At 38.0% G+C, this 22,700-nt stretch overlaps 1 protein-coding gene across 1 annotated transcript in view; it reads left to right on the top strand.

The window, feature by feature from the left end:
- Window positions 1–22,333, top strand: part of LOC110291107 (N-heparan sulfate sulfotransferase 4) — a 356,059-nt gene extending 333,726 nt beyond the window's left edge. Inside the window, exons 10-14 of the mRNA XM_021158063.3 lie at window positions 48–222; window positions 3,280–3,450; window positions 4,539–4,648; window positions 18,331–18,433; window positions 20,896–22,333. Of these exons, the coding sequence (XP_021013722.1) occupies window positions 48–222; window positions 3,280–3,450; window positions 4,539–4,648; window positions 18,331–18,433; window positions 20,896–21,015 (679 nt within the window). The 3' untranslated portion in view covers window positions 21,016–22,333. The remainder of the gene's footprint in view (window positions 1–47; window positions 223–3,279; window positions 3,451–4,538; window positions 4,649–18,330; window positions 18,434–20,895) is intronic.
- Window positions 22,334–22,700: the final 367 nt, after the last annotated feature.

Raw genomic sequence — 22,700 nt, 5'->3', positions numbered from 1 at the left:
ATAAAAAGTACTGCTCGGATTAATTAATTATTTCTCCCTACCTACAGGTATATGGACTTTTTCCCCACTCCTTCCAACATTACCAGTGATTTCCTATTTGAAAAGAGTGCTAACTACTTCCACTCAGAAGAGGCTCCGAAGAGGGCTGCATCTCTTGTTCCCAAAGCCAAGATCATCACGATCCTCATAGACCCCTCGGACAGGGCATATTCTTGGTACCAGGTATGAATAAAGAAGAATAGTTCTGACTGCATTCCATTGTAGCTTGAATTAGAAATTAAATAACACCCAGATACACTAAAGGGTCAAGTGTAGTATCTTAGCCTAAAACAATATTCCAAGTCTGTCTATCAGCTATCTACATCTATTTATCTATCTATCCATCCATCCATCCACTCATCCATTCATTCAACTATAAAGACCTAAATATTTAACTTATACCGAATTGGTCAAGGAATTTCAACAATAAAGTAAGAAAGAAAGTAATCAATAAAAGAACTGACATATTTCCAAAACCAGACAAAGTGTTGGTCGTTAAAATGTATTGAATCAAAAAGTCAGTATCTCAAGCGTGTATCTCTAACTATGAAAATAACTTTGTGCTTTAATTTACACATGTTCTCCAGCACGTTAGGTAAATATACAATAGTATCAGTAAACAAACAAGGAAAGGAATTAACAGACAACTACATAACAATTGTAACCACTCAGTAATTTATGTGAAAATGGTCAACTGAAATAGAGATAACTAAAACACAAATTAAAATGAGGTATTTTGTTAAAATAGTAACAAGACACATATTGTATTTCTTTGCTGGCAAGTCATGATCACAAAGGTCTCAAACATTCCAATACACACACACACACACACACACACACACACACACACACACACACACACATGTTACTGGCTGAATCAGCTTGTTTTCTAACATAACCCAGGACCACCAGCTCAGGGAAAGCCCCACTTACAATAGGTCGGACTCTTCCTCATTAATCATTAATTATGAAAATGCTCTACAGCCAGATTTTTTGAGATATTTTCTTAACTGTTGGTTCCCTCCTTTCAGATGACTCTGTTCTATATCAAGTTGATATAAAAACTAACCAGCACATATTGGATAACATGTATAAATATTAAGGGATATATAAATATTAAGGGTTATAGGACTGAATATATCAAATGAACATGAGTTATGAGAGAGGATATGACATCAATTGTTTTCCACTTCTAACTCTGCCATGGTATTTTTGGTTGTGTTGGTGGATACGTGCCTACAATATATTCTATAGTGAAAATATAAAGTCCAATGTGAAGACTCATGTCTTCAAAATGCCTATTCTAACTGTTTAGAAGTTCATTAAGATGTACAGACCTAGGGTCTTGTTAATTTGGGTGTGTGGAATTTTATTTGCAAAGCTTTTATAATAAAGTAAAATTTTAAAACAGCTACCAAAACACCTTAATTAAAAATTTTAAATCCAAATGTGAGAATGCTGAATGTTTAATCTGTTTAGGATAGACTAAAATATATGTTCTATATAGGATAAATCGTGTGAATAAATTAGAATGTGCCTAATACAGTGCTTATCTCTGACTGCTTTCCAAATAAATTCTCTGAATACATAGGTTTAAGGGAATTATTTTTTCTGATAATACTTTTTATTGCCTGTATTGCTGAGGCTAGGGCCCCAAAGTGCTCCACATTTCAAAATAATGTAGCCTATTACTTAGGTGGACCTGTCTTTTCAGTAAGGGCCATAAATCTGCAGCTCCGCAGGTGTACGTCAGAAACCCTCACGAATGTCACCTGCCACTGTAATTTCTACCCCACATTTTTATAATGGACCGCACAGAGGAGCTAAAGTGCTATTTTTCCATAAAATATGTTCCTTTGTGGCTTTCTGGTCATATTTCTATGCTAATCTTAGTTGCACGGATATAAAGAAAATTCAATGCTAAACTTGTATGAGTCAGTAAGGCCAGACTGAGAACACTTTTGTCACTTCTTGTAACAGATATTTTAGCCCTGCTGTATTCTATTAATATGCATACTCTGAATATTTATAATTATTTTTTAATATTTCTGGATTTTTCTCTATGTTTCTTGATTAGACCGATCATGTAATCTGCATTCATGTCTTCAGCAAAATTCATTAGGTGATTATGACTCTTGATTTTTGACCTCTCACTAAATTGTATTTTCCCAGAATAATTTTCACATAAGACTTATTTCTAACATATAAAAACAGCCATTGGCAAACAGAGCAGGCCCTATATGTAACCATAACCATATATGTTTTTCTAGGGTAGATTTTCTTTTTATTAACCTTTAGATATTATGCAACAACAGTTCATTTATATGCACACACCTTATCCATCTCAGCTCAAAGTTACCTGGCGTTATCCAATTTTCCTCTCTGTTTTCTTATTCTCTTATTATTCAAAGTCTTCTGGTTACATTTTAACTCGAAAGCTTCAGCTGTTATTAATGTTTCCTTCAGTTGTCAGTCTGGATTGCAACCTTATTGGCCTGGTTGTCCCCATTAAGTAGCTTCTTATACATCAGTCAAATGCATGGCTTTGTTATTACCTATTACTCTACTGTCTTCTGTAATAGGATTCATTTCTTTAGAGATAACAATTATGATTAATATCTTCTGATATTCAAAATCTATCACTTTTTTGTTCTAGTGATGAGACTAATATATTTTCCAACAACTATATTATTTACCTTGTCTCTCATTTAGTTGGGCTCTGTTACTTTGCCAGATGATACTTTTCTATGGAAGTATCCTAGGCCTTGATACTGAAAAGCAGAAGGGAGACCCACAGTGCTGAAGCACTGTGGACAACCTTAATGACAAGGACATTGAAGCAATGGTTAGCAATCAGAATCCGTGAGGTTTGCGTGCATAGGACCTGCCACATAGAAAAACCACCTGAACTGTGATAACACAGTAAGCCAAGCAACATGAGAGCTCACTTCTGCCCATGTAAATTCCTGCTTAATTTTTTTGTCCTTAACGTATATTCACTCCTAATTAGATCCCTGTAGACAATCCTTTCATATTATCTTTGACTTTTGCCTAAATATTTTTAAACAAAAGCAACTGCAGATATATCTGTATATTACTTGATATTTAGTAAAAAACAAAACAAAACAAAACAAAACTGTTTTTTTTAAATAAATGATGTGCCCAGTGCACAATTGTGCACACATACCTATGCAAACATTAAAAAAAAATCTAATTCTACACTTGACTTTTCCTTTAAAGCACCAACGATCTCATGAAGATCCAGCTGCCCTGAGGTTCAATTTCTATGAAGTTATCACAACAGGACATTGGGCCCCTCCTGATTTAAAAACATTGCAGAGGAGATGTCTGGTGCCTGGGTGGTATGCAGTGCACATAGAAAGATGGCTGGCCTACTTTTCTACTTCCCAGGTAATAGCATGAAATTAGGTTCCATTTATCATACTGCAATTGCATCTCACTGCCAAACAGAAAAAGTGATGAACTATACCATAGAGAATAAAGACAGTAAGAACTGTGGATTTTTACACAGTTTCACTTTATTAATACCATACAATAGAGTCAAAGGGCTCTGAAACAAATATTTAGGAAACTTTTTTGATTGTCAGTTGGTTCCAAGGAATACATTGGCACAAAGGAAGTGTCACATAATTCAAAATTACAAACTCTAAACAACCAGTTGAGAAGTCAGTTAGCCAGAGAGTTTGTAGAAGTTTCTGTTTCAATCCCCGCTGTTTCTCTGTCATGTAGGACCCTTATTAGGAAGGAAGAAGTTCTTAAACTGAATGGCCATAGAGATAAAGGCCCAACGGACATGGGATAGAACTATAGCAAGATTTGAGAAAAACATCCACATCCACCGTGTTCGGGGTGCAATTTAAGCTCCAAGTGGACTTTGATGTTAACACTCTTTTTACACATCCCCATGGGAGAGTCTAATAATCTCCAGCAGTGATTCAAGATGAGAAAGTCAGAAACAAACATTTTTATCCCATCTCCAATTATGGTTTGTAAGACTAGATGGGATTTTCCCCTGAGTGTTCACTCTTTAGCCACTGGCCCCAAGGTTAGTGATGACATTTAGTAGGCTGAATGGGAGCCTACTGGTAATATGCACTACAGATAGGAAACCCCTGTCCTTACTATAAATGAAAAGCAACAGACTTTTATGTTTATTTCTGCTTACTAATAAACTGAGTTCATAATTCTCTCTCTCTCTCTCTCTCTCTCTCTCTCTCACACACACACACACACACACATACACACACACACACACACTCACACACACACACACACAAACACACACAATGCCTATGGAAATTTTTAATTATTACAAATTAGGAAGGAAGCAGGAAAAACAACATTCAAATGTATTCTATGAAGTACATGTTTTCTTCTCAAAGTGACGAACTTATTAATGGCATACAGGTCAAGAGGAGCAGCCTGGTTGATTAAATTCAGTTTTGTTCTTCATAAAGTGACTAATTTTGGCTTTTCAGTTGCTAATTATTGATGGACAACAGCTGAGATCTGACCCAGCTACTGTGATGGATGAAGTCCAGAAGTTTCTAGGAGTTACACCTCATTATAATTACTCGGAAGCACTAACGTGAGTCTATTCTCATGCTTGATTTCACTCCCATTATTTGCCCTCATAAATTATCACTGGTATGTATGTATAGAACATCATTAATACCAGCTATGAATTTATACATCATTCTGCTACTCAGACCCAGTCAAAGAAATATTCTCATTACTCATAAGGTGTCTCCTTCTGAATAACAGGAACACTTTGCATTATAAAGTATAATAGGTATTTTATATTATGCTAAATCTATTTGGTTTTGAGATGTCCTCCAAAATAAGTTTATTCAGACATTTTATCTGTATTCTTTGTCTACGGGGTCCGAATGCCTGAAATCACAAAGGTGAAAAAGATTTGCCTTCTGGATGCAAGCCAGAAGGGAACCATGGAAAGTCATCATTTCCTGTGAGACAGGAAGCAGTATTTAGGATAGATTTGGAGACATGATTCATATATGTTGTGGGATGCTCTTCCTGGGCATATCTGAACAAACATCCCTTTATCCCAGAGAGGGGACTGACAACAGACAAAATTACAGATAGCACTAAAGTCCATTTTGGTGAACCAATGGGGTTTATTGGGGTTAACAGTGGAGCAGAAATGACTGTAAGACAACTGTTATTACTACAAGTCTGTCCCAGAACAGGTGACAAGAGATGGGAACCGGGAGCACACTGCCAAGCCTGTGGGAAGCAGTACAGTTGGGAAGATGCTCCTTACTGGTGCCTCAGTTAATTGGAGTGTCTTCCAGGCATCTCAGCTGGGCTTTGTTTCTTCATGGCAGTTTGACTGGTGCCTGTTTGTTCCAAGTGGCTTCTCTGGTTTCTGGTTCCTCCCGGTTGCTTGACTGAGCTCTGCTTCTGCCAGGCTGCTTGCTCTGAGTCTTCAAGCACCAAAGCTTCTTGGAGAGTGACTCTCAGAAGTTTTATTGTTTATATACTTCATGGTGAAGGAAGATGTAGTGAATCTGGTCAGTAGTTTTAAGGACTTCCAGGAGCTATTTTGAGTTGTTCATTTTATGTCTAGAGGGTTTCCCTGAAGAATGGAATGCTTGCCTCCCCTTTGAACAGTGGTTCTAACAACCTGAAGGTTGTTGTCCCTTTTGCAGTCTAATGACCCTTTCCCAAGGGTTGCCTAAGACCAAAAGAAAATACAAATATTTACATTATGTTCATAATAGCAGCAGTATCACATAGATGAAGTAGTAACAAACATACTTTGAGGTGGTGATTGGGAATCACCACACCCTGAGGAACTGTATTACAAGGTCACAGTACTAGAAAAGTTGAGAACCACCGTGCTAGAGCATCTTCTTCTCACTTCCTTCCAAAAATCCTGCCTTAAAATATCCTGTTGTTTCTCCTCGTTTTTATTCCCCATCCTATGTCTTAAGAAGTTTGCCTCCAAGATGAAAAGTTTTAGCCATTACATGATAAGGTCTTATTCTGTATTTATTTATTTTATAACCAAATGGAATCCACACAGCATGGGAATCGATTGCTGAGTCGCCAAACATCACCCGATGGCATATTTTAGGCTTAGATTTCCTTAAACTTATTTTTAAGAACTGTTCTTAAATACTTTAACCTTGTTTCTAGCCCATTACCTAACAGAGGTAATAGAAAGGATTTACAAATAGAACAAAGGAGGATGTGGGCCTGCTTAGAAATAGTTCTGCAGAGCAAATCTAATGTGCATTGTCAGGATATCAGCAGTTCAGTTTCTGTGAATCGGCAGAGGCAGCTTGATCCACTTGCAAACACCACTCGTGAATCAGCAACAGTAGGTTTATTTAGAAGAAACCCTATGACTCTGCCAATCAGCCCAAATCTGCAGAAGTGGCAAGAAGCCTCAAGAAACTACCAGCAGCAGAACATCACTAGAGGTGTTTTGGTGTGTTTCTCTTTATGAAGTCATGACAAACAATGACCAACAAAGAACAGGAAGCATATTAATACCACCCAGCATCATAAGTGAAGGCCAGTGTCAGCAAAGCCAAAAGATGACCAGCAAAGAATTGCAAGGTGTACCAATACCATCCAGCATCATCTACTGCCTACTGTGGTTATCCTTTCTAAACATCATATGTTCTCTCAAACATTCACTCTAGTAAAATATCACATGTTATTTATCTAGGCTGCCTCCAGTAACACATTATGTGTCTGTTCTTAGCAAAATATTCTCCCACATGTCTGCTTGAGCAAAAACATCCTCTCATAAGACAGTTTCCAGCAAAACATTACATGATACAACTGAGCCTCTAAAGAAGTTAGAAATTTCACTGTCTGACACCAGCCCTTTTGTTATGGTACAGGTTTTATAGATCAAAGGTTAGAAAGTCACGCACTAAGGATTGTTTGATTTCACGCATTGATATGTGAGACAGTCACTGGAAAGACTCAAGAAGCTGGATGTGACTCAAATGGCCAAGGATGCAATTATCTGCACACTTCTTCACTCACATCTTTGATTACTAAATCAAAGACTGAGAGTTCAGCAGCATGAAGAATCTCCATGTAGCTTCTCCTTGTTTCTGGCAGAGGGACCTTGTGGTCTAAGCTTACTGCTGTGACATAGACTTGACAGCCACAGAGCTTGCTTCATTCTGTTGGGCACAAAGGTCCATTTCTCAGGTCCAAATTCAAGATGTGGAGAGGCAATCCTGTCTCTGGACAAAAGGAACATGCTGTGTTACAAGTGGGCTTGTGGAATGGCGTATATGTTGACCTTGTCCTGGGAAAACAACTACCTATTGAAGCAATTTTAAAATCAGGGAAGCAAGTTAACAAAAAGAAGTGCTTGGAGAAGCTGAAACTACTTTCAAAGGGCATGCACTTTACTCATAAAAGACTCCTTCCCAAGCTCTCATGTAAAGCCTATTAAATTTTAGACGAAATTCTAACAAGCCTGATTATATAATTTCCAAGTTCACAGCAGATTAGACTCAGCAATTAGACAATTAGGGAGGGTAATGGAGGGACAGGAAAAGCAGTAATGAGATTGGGTTTTTCCTTATCCACTAAAACAATCCTAATGAAGCTCTTCCTTACACATGGAAACAACAGCAGCACCAGGCCTGCCCCTGTTGATTGAGTAGACAAAGCTTCCAATAATGCGTTTGGCATTAATAGTTATTGATGCTGGCATATCTTGCCCTTCTCAGCAGTAGCCTAAGTAATGCTTCTGTCCTGTTTACTGCAAATACTTGCTTATGGCTCAATAAACCTGTAAAATCATACTTATGAAGGAGTTTATAAACAAGTACAGAATATATGGATTTTTAACATATCCTTCATATCACAAAATTTAGATATAATGATGATGCTTGGGAAAATAAAGAAAGCCAAGTGACAGTCAACCCTTGTCCTAAGTATCACTTAGCAATTATTTGAAAAGGCTTTGAATATTATGTTCGCAATTTCATGACTGTTAAAACAAAATCACAAAACAATGAACTGATATAACCTAGAGAAGGTCCTACTGTTAGAGTTTATAAAGTTAGCTATTTGGGGACAGAACCCCAAATTATCAGGGTAACAAAAATCCTGTGCTTTGAAAAGGACCTTCAGATTTCAGGATCACTCACTCCTCAGTCTGAACAGTTTTGACTCATGACATCTGCTGTGCTGAACAAGAAATGCCAACAAGCATACCCTGAGTCCTCACCCTACCAATGAGGAAAGATGCTGTCAGCGTGCATCCAGATGCTTCAGTTTTGTTACCAGGGTTGTAGTCAGCCTTAATGCCATTAAATATTCTCATCCCAAGACAGAAAATGCTGTTTAGAGCCATTGTGCTGTGGATGTCCCCATCTTGTTTTGCACGGCAGGATGATTTTTTTTTCCTCTCTTGGGAAATTAATAAAAAGTGGAGGAAGACCTGTGGTGCACAGGAAGCAGATTGAAAAGTCCAGCTTAGAAATGGCTCTGTCTTCTTTTATCCATTCTACTGATGTATCTGATTTTAATTGGTAACCTGTACGAGGACAGCTGGGGAGGCAAGGATTGGGTATCTCTAACAATAGGTCAGGAAAGGAAGCTAAAGGAAAATTTCCCCCTACGATAAAGGCGTAAGCATATGCACAGAGGCAAATTCCAGGTACTATGGAGTTATAGGAATGGGCCTGGGGCAACAAAATAGTCTGCAACTAATTAACTTTACATCCCAGTCAATTATGCTTCATCTTTCTAAAACATCTGCTGAGCAACAAAAATGCAAACCTTTTCCATGTTTTATGCATGCAGCAAGTCCCATAGCGATAAATTTAAATTTCCCCCTTTTTACTTGGTTCATCCTTTCATTTTTCCTATCTTGTTAGTGCTCAACAGAAATTCCCATATATTTGGCTTTACACAAAACAATTAGGTCACACATCTTTTCTCTTGTAACTAAGTTGCTACTGCAGAAATAAAATAGCATTAGAGTTTCTGTGAGTGTCTAGGGATCTGATTGGCTCAAAGCTACAGCACTGCTTCCTTTAACAGGCCCCAAATATAAGGATAGTGTCTGCCAGCAAGGATCTCCCAAAATCCTATTTATCTACAGCTGGCTACAAGCATGGGTATAAAGATGCTTTGCAAGGAGATCGTGACTTGCCGCACATTGCCTACTAACTCTCCCTTACCTTCTTGCTTTGTTTGTCTTTTGCAAAAACAGACTAATTGTTGGACCAGTGGTGTGTGGTTGATCAGTCTTTGAGTGGTCATTGCAGTGGACATCTTGTGCCTCATTGACTTAGTAGGGCTGATTGGAGCTATAGTGTGTGAGTGTGTGTGTGTGTGTGTGTGTGTGTGTGTGTGTGTGTGTGTGCCATTATGTCTCTGCTCGTAGTGTGTGTTCAGTTTTCTTTTCCCTGTGGTAGGTTGGAATTAGAAGTAACATTCACCTACTGCACTTTGGCTGGATCAACATAGCAAGCACAAAGATAGGACAAGGAGAACATAAACTGGACGTTTTGAAGTTTAAACCCATATGTTACCCAGATGGATGGATGGCTGAGTCGATAGTGGGCACACCACTATCTTCTGAGTTGATGTGTTCCCCACATGCAGAAGCTGAGCAGCACACTGGAGAAACTCCAGACATGTTGGTGACATTGGTTTCTTCTCTGGATTTACTGATGTCTTAATGTTTAACTTACCCACAGATAAAGAACCAGAAAGAACCTCTGGTTAACAGAAGGCCATCCCTTTGCTGAGAAAACCAGGGACACATTTCTGAATATGACCTTGTTCATTTTGCCTAATTTTAATTAAGCTAATTTTCTCATTAAAGAAGAAAGTGGCCTGAAAAAAATTAAACTAGCAACAGCAGAACTGTGTATTTTATGCTTCTATTTTTTGAAATGATCTTGTTTCAACCAATGACAAAAATGGAAACCCATTGCATCCTCTGAACCTTGATGGTACTACTAACCAACAACACTAGTGTCCGAGTTCTGAGAGGTGGACTCTCAGTACTTTTACCCTCAGAAAAAGCTCTGTGTGTTAGTACAATGTCAATCACAGTGTGGATCTCCATCTCCATATGGCAGTAATTTTGTATTTCCCACTTGGCTGTATATAGCGTTTCCACTAGGAAGTGCTAAAGATGATGAAGTCCATGAAGCCATGTGTGAAAGGTCAAGATGGGCAATCCAGATTCTATTTTATTTTATTTTATAATTATGGGAAATGACTTCAGTGATCACAGCATTGCATTCTTCAGGAAAACGTTGTTTAATGTTTGAATTTTACAAGTGCAAAGAAGTGGAAGCAGAAACAGTTTGACACAGATGTTGTGCCTGGGCAGAGGATGAATTTTAAAGACTTGACTGTATTCCTTCATAAACTTGGCATTCTCTTTTTTTTATTAGGTATTTTCCTCATTTAATTTTCAATGTTATCCCAAAAGTCCCCCATACCCTCCCCGCCACTCCCCTACCCACCCACTCCCATTTTTTGGCCCTGGCATTCCCCTGTACTGGGGCATATAACGTTGCATGTCCCATGGGCCTCTCTTTCCAGTGATGGCAGACTACGCCATTTTTGATACATATGCAGCTAGAGACAAGAGCTCCAGGGGGGTACTTGTTAGTTCATAATGTCGTTCCACGTATAGGGTTGCAGATCCCTTTAGCTCCTTGGGTACTTTCTCTAGCTCCTCCATTGGGAGCCCTGTGATCCATCCATTAGCTGATTGTGAGCAGCGACTTATGTGATTGCTAGGCCCCAAAATAGGCTCACAAGAGACAGCTATATCAGGGTCCTTTCAGCAACATCTTGCTAGTGTATGCAATGGTATCAGCGTTTGGAGGCTGATTATGGGATAGAACCCTGGATATGGCAGTCTCTAGATGGTCCAGCCTCTTGTCTCAGCTCCAAACTTTGTCCCTGTAACTCCTTCCATGGGTGTTTTGTTTCCAATTCTAAGATGGGGCAAAGTGTCCACACTTTGGTCTTCCTTTTTCTTGAGTTTCATGTGTTTTGCAAATTGTAAATTATATCTTGGGTATTCTAAGTTTCTGGGCTAATATCCCCTTATGGTATGTTATGAGTACATACCATTTCAGTTCTTTTGTGATTGTGTTAACTCACTCAGGATGATGCCCTCCAGGTCCAACCATTTGCTTAGGAATTTCATAAATTCATTGTTTTTAATAGATGAGTAGTACTCCATTGCGTAGTACTCCATTGCGTAAATGTACCACATTTTTTGTATCCATTCCTCTGTTGAGGGGCATCTGGGTTCTTTCCAGCTTCTGGCTATTATAAATAAGGCTGCTATGAACATAGTGGAGCATGTGTCTTTCTTACTAGTTGGAACATCTTCTGTATATATGCCCAGAAGAGGAATTGCGGGTTCCTCTGGTAGTACAAAGTCCAATTTTATGAGGAACCTCCAGGCTGACTTCCAGAGTGGTTACAAGTTTGCAATCCCACCAACAATGGAGGAGTGTTCCTCTTTCTCCACATCCTCCCCAGCATCTGCTGTCACCTGAATTTTTGATCTTAGCCATTCTGACTGGTGTGAGATGGAATCTCAGGGTTGTTTTGATTTGCATTTCCCTGATGATTAAGGACATTGAACCTTTTTTTTCAGGTGCTTCTCAGCCATTCGGTATTCCTTAGGTGAGAATTCTTTGTTTAGCTCTGAGCCCCATTTTTTTTTAATTTTTAATATTTTTATTACATATTTTCCTCAGTTACATTTCCAATGCTATCCCAAAAGTCCCCCATAGCGCCCCCCACTTCCCTACCCACCCATTCCCATTCTTTTGGCCCTGGCATTCCCCTATATTGGGGCATATAAAGTTTGCAAGTCCAATGGGCCTCTCTTTCCAGTGATGGCCGATTAGGCCATCTTTCGAAACATATACAGCTAGAGACAAGAGCTCCAGGGTTCTGGTTAGTACATCATGTTGTTCCAACAATAGGGTTGCAGATACCTTTAGCTCCTTGGGTACTTTCTCTAGCTTCTCCTTTGGGAGCCCTGTGATACATCCAATAGCTGACTGTGAACATCCACTCCTGTGTTTGCTAGGCCCCAGCATCGTCTCACAAGAGAAAGCTATATTTGGGTCCTTTCAGCAAAATCTTGCTAGTGTATGCAATGGTGTCAGCTTTTAGAAGCTGCTTATGGGATGGATCCCTGGATACGGCAGTCTCTAAATGGTCCATCCTTTCATCACAGCTACGAACTTTGTCTCTGTAACTCCTTCCCTGGGTGTTTTGTTCCCAATTCTAAGAAGGGGCACAGTGTCCACACTTTGGTCTTCATTCTTCTTGAGTTTCATGCGTTTAGCAAATTGTATCTTATATCTTGGGTATCCTAAGTTTTGGGCTAATATCCACTTATCAGTGAATACATATTGTGTGAGTTCTTTTGTGATTGTGTTACTTCACTCAAGATGATGCCCTTCAGGTCCATCCATTTGGCTAGGAATTTCATAAATTCATTCTTTTTAATAGCTGAGTAGTACTCCATTGTGTAAATGTACCATAATTTCTGTATCCATTCCTCTGTTGAGGGACATCTGGGTTCTTTCCAGCTTCTGGCTATTATAAATAGGGCTGCTATGAACATAGTGGAGCATGTGTCCTTTTTACCGGTTGGGACATCTTCTGGATATATGCCCAGGAGAGGTATTGCTGGATCCTCCGGTAGTACTATGTCCAATTTTCTGAGGAACTGACAGACTGATTTCCAGAGTGGTTGTACAAGCTTGCATTCCCACCAACAATGGAGGAGTGTTCCTCTTTCTCCACATCCTCGCCAGCATCTGCTGTCACCTGAATTTTTGATCTTAGCCATTCTGACTGGTGTGAGGTGGAATCTCAGGGTTGTTTTGATTTGCATTTCCCTGATGATTAAGGATGTTGAACATTTTTTCAGGTGCTTCTCTGCCATTCGGTATTCCTCGGGTGAGAATTCTTTGTTCAGTTCTGAGCCCCATTTTTAATGGGGTTATTTGATTTTCTGGTGTCCACCTTCTTGAGTTCTTTATATATATTGGATATTAGTCCCCTATCTGATTTAAGATAAGTAAAGATCCTTTCCCAATCTGTTGTTGGCCTTTTAGTCTCATTGACAGTGTCTTTTGCCTTACAGAAGCTTTGCAGTTTCATGAGGTCCCATTTGTCAATTCTTTATCTTACAGCACAAGCCATTGCTGTTCTTTTCAGGAATTTTTCCTCTGTGATCCTATCTTCAAGGCTTTCCCACACTTTCTCCTCTATAAGTTTCAGTGTCTCTGGTTTTATGTGGAGTTCCTTGATCCACTTAGATTTGACCTTAGTACAAGGATATAGGAATGGATCAATTTGCATTCTTCTACATGATAACCACCAGTTGTGCCAGCACCATTTGTTGAAAATGCTGTCTTTTTTCCACTGGATGGTTTTAACTCCCTTGTCAAAGATCAAGTGACCATAGGTGTGTGGGTTCATTTCTGGGTCTTCAATTCTATTCCATTGGTCTACTTGTCTGTTGCTATACCAGTACCATGCAGTTTTTATTACAATTGCTCTGTAGTAGAGTTTTAGGTCAGGCAAGGTCACCAGAGATTAGGTCACCAGAGATTCTTTTATCCTTGAGAGGAATTTTTGCTATCCTAGGTTTTTTGTTGTTCCAGATGAAATTGCAGATTGCTCTTTTTAATTCGTTGAAGAATTGAGTTGAAATTTTGATGGGGATTGCATTGAATCTGTAGATTGCTTTTGCCAAGATAGCCATTTTTACAATGTTGATCCTGCCAATCCATGAGCATGGGAGATCTTTCCATCTTCTGAGATCTTCTTTACTTTCTTTCTTCAGAGACTTGATGTCCTTATCATACAGATCTTTCACTTCCTTAGTTATAGTCATGCCAGGTATTTTATATTATTTGTGACTATTGAGAAGGATGTTGTTTCCCTAATTTCTTTCTCAGCCTGTTTATTCTTTGTGTTGAGAAAGGCCATTGACTTGTCTTAGTTAATTTTATATCCATGTACTTCACCTAAGCTGTTTATCAGGTTTAGGAGTTCTCTGGTGGAATTTTTAGGGTCACTTATATATACTATCATATCATCTGCAAAAAGTGATATTTTAACTCTCTCTAATTTCTCTTTGGAGGCACTCAGAACTATGAGTTTCCCTCTTAGAAATGCTTTTATTGTGTCCCATAAGTTTGGGTATGTTGTGGCTTCATTTTCATTAAACTCCAAAAAGTGTTTAATTTCTTTCTTTATTCCTTCCTTGACCACGGTATCATTGAGAAGAGTTTTGTTCAGTTTCCACATGAATGTTGGCTTTCCATTATTTATATTGTTATTGAAGATCAGCCTTATTCCATGGTGGTCTGATAGGATACATGGGACAATTTCAATATTTTTGTATCTGTTGAGGCCTGTTTTGTGACCAATTATATGGTCAGTTTTGGAGAAGGTACCTTGAGGTGCTGAGAAGAAGGTATATCCTTTTGTTTTAGGATAAAATGTTCTGTAGATATCTATTAAATCCATTTCTTTCATAAATTCTGTTAGTTTCACTGTGTTCCTGTTTAGTTTCTGTTTCCATGATCTGTCCATTGGTGAAAGTGGTGTGTTGAATTCTCCCACTATTATTGTGTGAGGTGCAATGTGTACTTTGAGCTTTACTAAAGTTTCTTTAATAAATGTGGCTGCCCTTGTATTTGTAGCATAGATATTCAGAATTGAGAGTTCCTCTTGGAGGATTTTACCTTTGATGAGTATGAAGTGTCCCTCCTTGTCTTTTTTGAAAACTTTGGGTTGGAAGTGGATTTTATTAGATATTACAATGGCTTCTCCAGCTTGTTTCTTTAGACCATTTGCTTGGAAAATTGTTTTCCAGCCTTTTACTCTGAGGTAGTGTCTTTCTTTTTCCCTGAGATGGGTTTCCTGTAAGCAGCAGAATGTTGTGTCCTGTTTGTGTAGCCATTGTGTTGTTAGTCTATGTCTTTTTATTGGGGAATTGAGTCCATTGATATTAAGAGATATTAAGGAAAAGTAACTGTTTCTTCCTATTATTTTTGTTGTTAGAGTTGGCATTCTGTCCTTGTGGCTGTCTTCTTTTTGGTTTGTTGAGGGATTACATTCTTGCTTTTCTAGGGCGTGGTTTCCTTCCTTGTATTTTTTTTTTTTTCTGTTATTTTCCTTTGAAAGGCTGGATTCGTGGAAACATAATGTGTGAATTTGGCTTTTGTCATGGAATACTTTGGTTTCTCCATCTATGGTAATTGAGAGTTTGGCTGGGTATATTAGCCTGGGCTGGCATTTGTTTTCTCTTAGTGTCTGTATAACATCTGTCCAGGATCTTTTGGCTTTTATAGTCTCTAGTGAAAAGTCTGATGTAATTCTGAAGGCCTGCCTTTATATGTGACTTGACCTTTTCCCCTTACTGCTTTTAATATTCTATCTTTATTTAGTGCATTTGTTGTTCTGATTATTATGTGTCAGGAGCAATTTCTTTTCTGGTCCAGTCTATTTGGAGTTCTGTAGGCTTCTTGTATGTTCATAGGCATCTCTTTCGTTAGGTTTGGGAAGTTTTCTTCTATAATTTTGTTGAAAATATTTGCTGGCCCTTTAAGTTGAAAATCTTCATTCTCATCTACTTCTATTATTGGTAGTTTTGGTCTTTGCTTTGTGTCCTGGATTTCCTGGATGTTTTGAGTTAGGATCTTTTTGTATTTTCCATTTTCTTTGTTGTGCTGATGTTCTCTATTGAATCTTCTGCACCTGAGATTCTCTCTTCCATCTCTTGTATTCTGTTGCTGATGCTTGCATCTATGGTTCCAGATTTCTTTCCTAGGGTTTCTATCTCCAGCGTTGCCTCACTTTGGGTTTTCTTTATTGTGTCTACTTCCCTTTTTAGGTCTTGGATGGTTTTATTCAATTCCATCACCTGTTTGGTTGTGTTTTCCTGCAATTCTTTAAGGAATTTTTGTGCTTCCTCTTTAAGGTCTTCTACCTGTTTAGCAGTATTCTCCTGTATTTCTTTAAGTGAGTTATTAAAGTCCTTCTTGATGTCCTCTACCATCATCGTGAGATATGCTTCTAAATCCCGGTCTAGCTTTTAGGGTGTGTTAGGGTGCCTAGGACTGGGTGGGGTGGGAGTGCTGCATTCTGATGATGGTGAGTGGTCTTGGTTTCTGTTAGTAAGATTCTTACGTTTGCCTTTCTCCATCAGGTAATCTCTGGAGTTAGTTGTTATAGTTGTCTCTGGTTAGAGCTTGTTCCTCAGGTGATTATGTTAGCCTCTATCAGCAGACGTGGGAGACTAGCTCTCTCCTGAGTTTCAGTGGTCAGAGTACTCTCTGCAGGCAAGCTCTCCTCTTGCAGGAAAGGTGCCCAACCTTCCTCCTGGCAGAAGTTGTGTTCCACTCACCAAGAGGTCTTAAGATCCTGTGGAGGGGCCTGTGAGGACCTTGTGGGTGTCCGCAGACTCAGCGCCGAAGGTACCCCGGTACTGTTGTGGACAGGAAGGGACTTGTGATCCTGATCAGGCCGTGTTTTCTGCTTCCTTAATTAATGCAGTCTCAGGTCCCATGGGATTGGATTGGAGCAGAAGCTGTGTTCCACTCACCAGAGGTCTTAAGATCCCGTGGAGGGTCCTGTGGGGACCTTGCGGGTGTCCACAGACTTCATGCCCAAGGTACCAAGGTGCTGGCGTGGACTGGAAGGGGGCATTCTCTTTTAATGATTATTTCTAATGACTGGGTTTTTGAGCAGCTTGCTGTTAGTGCAGGGTTCTACTCCAAGAAAATATACTTGATTTTACTTAAAATAACTACTAGGAGATATTTCTCAGTATTATTACAGCAAGGTATCAAATCTAAACATAGTTGAGTGTGGTTTCTCCTCAGTCTGAAGGTGAAACAGTTCGGGGCTATATAGCATGTGACAGAAGCTGAAAACTCTTTGAGTACAGAGGTACAGCTATGAGAATCACCCAACAGGACTATCTGCCTTCAACAGCAGGCAAGGAGAGAGCTACATTTTACTCTCCAGCTGTAGTGCCTATGGCTCATGTCATCTAAAAACACTATGACTTATATCTTTCCATTTAATAAAATATAAAAACATATCCAGTTAAATAAAACCATGTTTAAGTAGGATGAGTTTATTCTTCCTAAACACAATGTGATGTTGAATATTTTAATTTTTTTAATTGTAAAAATCCTCCAAATGTATTTGAATGATTAAATGAAATGCCATAAAAATAGATTAAAACCATCCTGTTACATTTCTATTTACTCTTTGAAAGTTGTAAAACAAATTAAACTATAAAATAAAACACAGACTTTTTCCAAATTACAAAGCTTACTTATACTTGTGTTCAGAATAGTATTAAAGGGCTCTCTATCAAGCTTCAGCAGGACAGATATGATGCTGACAGATTTGGCCTTTAGCCTTTTCTCTCTTCCTTGCTAAAAATCACTGGATTCCATTCCTGAAGCTAGTCCCCAAGGTCTATTCCCTTGTTTGCTCACTGACTCACTCCTGAGACCAAACACCAAGGCAGAACAATCAAAGTTCAATATTTAGCTAACATGTTCAATCAGGACTTACCAACTCTTTGGAACACAGACTCCCTGCTTTGATTCCTTAAAAAAAAAAAACCCTCACTGCAAAAATCATCTGCTGCTGATGCTTCTGCTATCTGCCTCTGCCTGATCCAGAGGCACAACCCTCTCATCCCTACTCCCTCCTCTGGGGTAAAATGTCTCTTGTGTAGTGAAAATTTTGTGTCTTCGCAGCATGCCCTGTTCTGACTCTGAGGGGCCACACTCCCTTAAAAGTATGCCTATATACAATTCAGTTCCTTTAAGGTAACACATTAAATGTTTTCTTAGAACTCTTTCAGTGTACTTTGATGTAGAACTCACAGTCATACGTAAACAAAATATCCAAAGGCCCTTTATATGCAGACTATAGTTTTGTTTAGTCATTTTTTTATAGACACATAACAAAAATATGCACACAAAAATTCAGCATAAAATTGTACTGAAAATGTATGTATGTGCCTTTCCTGTAGAATAGAACTATTTGAAAATACATAGTAAAACATAGCATTTTAATGTGTATTATCATTTTTAAAATCAGCTGAACCACCATAGAAATGATTTAAGAAAGAGCAACAGGTATACCAGAGGGAATCTCCTGTATCCAACTGGTAAGGCTCTTTACTGAATATTTTAGAAATTTTTACATGTTTATGTATTTTAGGTTTGATCCCCAGAAAGGCTTTTGGTGTCAGCTACTAGAAGGAGGAAAAACCAAATGCCTTGGGAAAAGCAAAGGCAGAAAATACCCGCCCATGGATTCTGAGGTATTGTTCACGTGCCTTGATTACTCTTGCAAGAACAAGTTGGTATCTGAAAATTAGGAAGAAATCTGATTCTTTCTTCTGATACTTTTTTCCAATCAATAGTTTTATATACTTAGATATTAGAGGAAAGAAATCAATGATATAATACATCACTTGAATTTTATATATGGAGAAGTTTCTCTATTACACATTGGAAAGCACTTAAAATACATTTTTAGTAAATATTGGTATAAAGAATTAAGTATTACTAACATGAATTAACTGCATACTGCTCTAGTTTGCTTTCTGTTGCTGTGATAAGCAGCATTTTTAAAAAAGCAACTTTGGGGAGGAAAGGGTTTACTTTAGCTTACTGTTGCCAGGTCACGACTCAACATTGAAGGAAGCTAAGGTAGGAGCCTGGAGGCAGAAGTTGAAGCAGAGACCATGGAGCAATGGTGTTTACTGGTTTCATCCCCTGGCTTCCTCAGTTACCACTCTTAAACAGCCCTACAGGCCTAGGGTTGGCACTGCGTACAGTGGGTGAAGCCCTCCTACATTAATTAAGAGTCCAGAAAATGCCCCCCCTCAGACATGGCCACAAGCTGACTGATGGAGTCAAGTCCTCAGTTGAGGTTCCCTCTTCTTAGATGTCTTTAGTTTATGTCAAGTTGACAAAAACTAACCAGCACACACACATTCAACACCAATGACATAACTGGAACTGAGCTAACCAATACAGAAGAGTCAAAGATAAGACAGCTATGAATACATTGTCCAGTGAAGAACTAAGTTAGGGTCACTGAATTATAATAAGAATCATAAAATAATAATAAAGTACAAAAATGAAAAAAATTAATAGAAATTGTAATATGTAGAAAGATGCCTTGTACAGAAATTATGCTGGCAAACTAGCCAGATAGTATGAGCATTTCTCCTAAGGCAAGGAGGGCAAGGGCAGGAAGCATTGTTCATGGGTTGCTATGGTGATATAAGTGCCAGAAAGTCCTTGAAATACTTTTGAACTCAGTAATTTCTAAAGGGTTTCAGAAATCACTTTAATCTGCCCAAAACATCAATGTAACATTCCCTCTACTGTAAACATCTTATTCCCCATTTGAAGTACTTACCATCTGCTTTAAGGAAGAAAACATAATGAAATGCTTGGCGAATGGTCCAAGATGAAATGTAATTGTCCTAAATCCATTTCCACAGCATACACAAAAGTTGCTAGGGGAGTTTTATGAAGAAAGAAATTCATTTGTGTTAAAAATGTAGAGAAGAGCTAAGGGAGAGATGGTAAAGTTTCTAAGCAATGGAAAATATGTTTGATTAGTACAAATATTTATACATGAAATATTGATGACTTTTACAGTAGACAGTAAAAACAAAACAACTGTTTATTGAATTGTTGTATAAAGAATATGGCAGAAAGAAAAGCAAGTTAACAATTTTCTGTTTTCCAAAATATTTATGTGTGTGTATATATGTATATAGCATATGAGTATAGCATGTATATATATTTATATACATGTATGTATGCATGCATGCATATTTTATATATGTTCATATATATGTATATACAGATTTTCACATACATATATTCAAATATTTATCTGACATCTGGAATGATAGCTCATGCATGCATGCATATTTTATGTATTTGCATATATATATATATATATATATATACACACACACACACATAGATTTTTGCATACATATACTCAAATATTTATCTGGTGTCTGGAATGATAGCTCATTGGTTATGAGTACTTGCTGTAACTCCAGCACACCTCCATCATATCTAATGTCCTTTTCTAGCCTCTACAGGTACCTGAGTACCTGAATACACAGAGACACACATATATGTATACAAATAACAATACGCCTTGAAAAAGCTAAGAAAAATGTTAAAACGTAAAATCCTTCATGGTTATATAAAAAAGAGACCAAACTCTTTAGATTGATGAGGCATCTAAAAAATTATAAGTAAGCCTATTTTTCATAGATATTTTATATACTGTTTTATGAAGAGAAATTTCCTGAACAAAATTTTAAAATATGTACTGTGGCCAGTTATGATTATAATAATTAATTATACTCTTCACAGGCAGTTATGGTTTTAAAATTTTTAGTAAAGGGTGTAATTTTAAAAGGAAATTTGTACATATTTTATCTCACTTACCCCTGTTATATTTGTTTGTGTATGAACACCTCCTCATTCTCTAGTATTACACTGTAATTTTCTCTCTGTAAATTTCAAAATGTGTAAGTGCCGTAATTGTCAGTTAACTCTCCCAGGTACTCTACTGTACCTCTTGTATTTTACATTTGTGATTTATACAGAATGTATCAAAATGTAAAAAGATTAGGGGGAAAAAAGGTAAACTGTTTTGTAGATACATATTGTGATAAACTATATCTGTAATATTGACAGTGGATGCACCGAGTGTCTTTTAAGTCTTCCTTCTTGTTTCCAGTCCAGAACTTTCCTCTCCAGTTACTACCGCGACCACAACGTGGAGCTCTCGAAGCTGCTGCACAGGCTGGGGCAGCCTCTGCCCTCGTGGCTGAGACAGGAGCTGCAGAAAGTGAGGTAGCAGTCACGAGGAGAACATGGCACCGAATCACCATTAAGTAGAAAAGGCAAACCAAGCAACTCTATCCTTTTCATACGCGTGTGATTATCAGGAGAGGACTGTGAATAAATTCCTATCGATGTTTTCTGTCAAATGAAAACATATATGCACGCATTGGCAATTATTAGCATTATTCTTTACTTAAGGCTTTTGGAAATAAAATACGGGGTTTGCGGCAATATCTTGTGTCTAGTCTGGGGATCACCATACAGCTCACTTCCTCTGTCATCCAGATTTCAGGTCACCACTTCACTAATGCTCTGACTGTATGCAAATTACCATCTTAAACTTTGAGGAAAAGATAAGGACTAAAAAGTCTAAAATGAATTCAGGTTTAACCCAGTGTCTGAATGAAGGGCTAATGTTTCTAAGCATCATTTATCCGTTGGTCCAGCTTCCCCTTGTAAGGGGGGCTCCATTTTCACCAAGCATCCCAGGTTATGGCAATGGCATGCCATCCTCAGAAAACTCCAACATGGCCTCTGGAGAGCCCCAGTGAATTGGGAGAGTGTGACTCTGAACTGTAGTACCCTAGAAAGTGAGGGCCATCTTTAGTGGGCTCATGGTCTTGCTACAGTATCAGTCTAGATTCTCCTACCTTGGCAGTGATTGAGCATTTATATATATTTTGTTCAGTATTCTAAATAGGGAGGAAAAAAACTTTATTGACAAGAAATGTAAACATCTAGATGTATTTGCAGATCTAAACAGGCATTGAGCCTTCTCTGTAAGACATATGTCCATCTATTTGCAAGCATGATGTTTTATATATGCCACTACATCTACTATGACAAAGTTTTACTCTCTGTGTTTAAAACCATTTAAAACTTACATTATACTGCAAACTTACCAATTTGAACATCACTAATTCTCTTACTTGAACTCAATTTCATAGACATAAAACTCAGAAATTAATTTTAAAAGATGTTTTATTTTGTTTTGAGTTACAAGTTCCTATAGTATTTGAAGGCTATGTAAGCCACATTAACTGGAATTTTATCCTCTTTGTCAACAATGATCTAGAAAAGCTTAATTTATCTTTTGAGTGATACATGAAGGTAAATTTACTATAACAGTCAACCAAGGTGACTTTGGAAACATTACCCACAAATCTCCCTCCTCCTGAGCAATTTTTCTAGAGGCTGTAAATAATAACATCATTTATTCTCGCTTTAATTCAAAAGACACATGTAGTCTTTTTTATTTTAGTGTGTGTGTGTGTGTGTGTGTGTGTGTGTGTGTGTGTGTGTGTGTGTGTGTGTTAGAAAACGAGAGAGAGGGAGAGAGAGAGAGAGATGAATTAGTCAAACAAATTCAATATGGCTATTCTAAAAAAGCATTGGTGTCTCTTTACACATTGAAAATCAGCTTATCATCTATATTTCACTACTCTTTGTGGTTATTTTCTGTTTGTACTTAGCACTCCTGTCGACCTTTATCAGAAACACATGAGATTCCTTTTCTTCTTTATTGGTATAAATCACAATAATTTCCCAGTTTTGTTTTTAGCTGTGGGGCTTAAAGTCTCACCCTTTTTACTTACATAAAAGTGCTATACATTTTATTAAAATGGTGAAAAATAACCATGACGATTTATTTAGACCACTACCATTTATTCACCATTCCCCTCCCAATTCTGTTACATA

The sequence above is a fragment of the Mus caroli genome, unplaced genomic scaffold, assembly GCF_978045245.1.
Source record: "Mus caroli unplaced genomic scaffold, Mus_caroli_1 scaffold_3, whole genome shotgun sequence".
In the NCBI taxonomy this organism is placed as follows: Eukaryota; Metazoa; Chordata; class Mammalia; order Rodentia; family Muridae; genus Mus; species Mus caroli.
The sequence above is the reverse complement of the archived record's forward strand: the minus strand, read 5'-3'. Positions and strand labels throughout refer to the sequence as shown.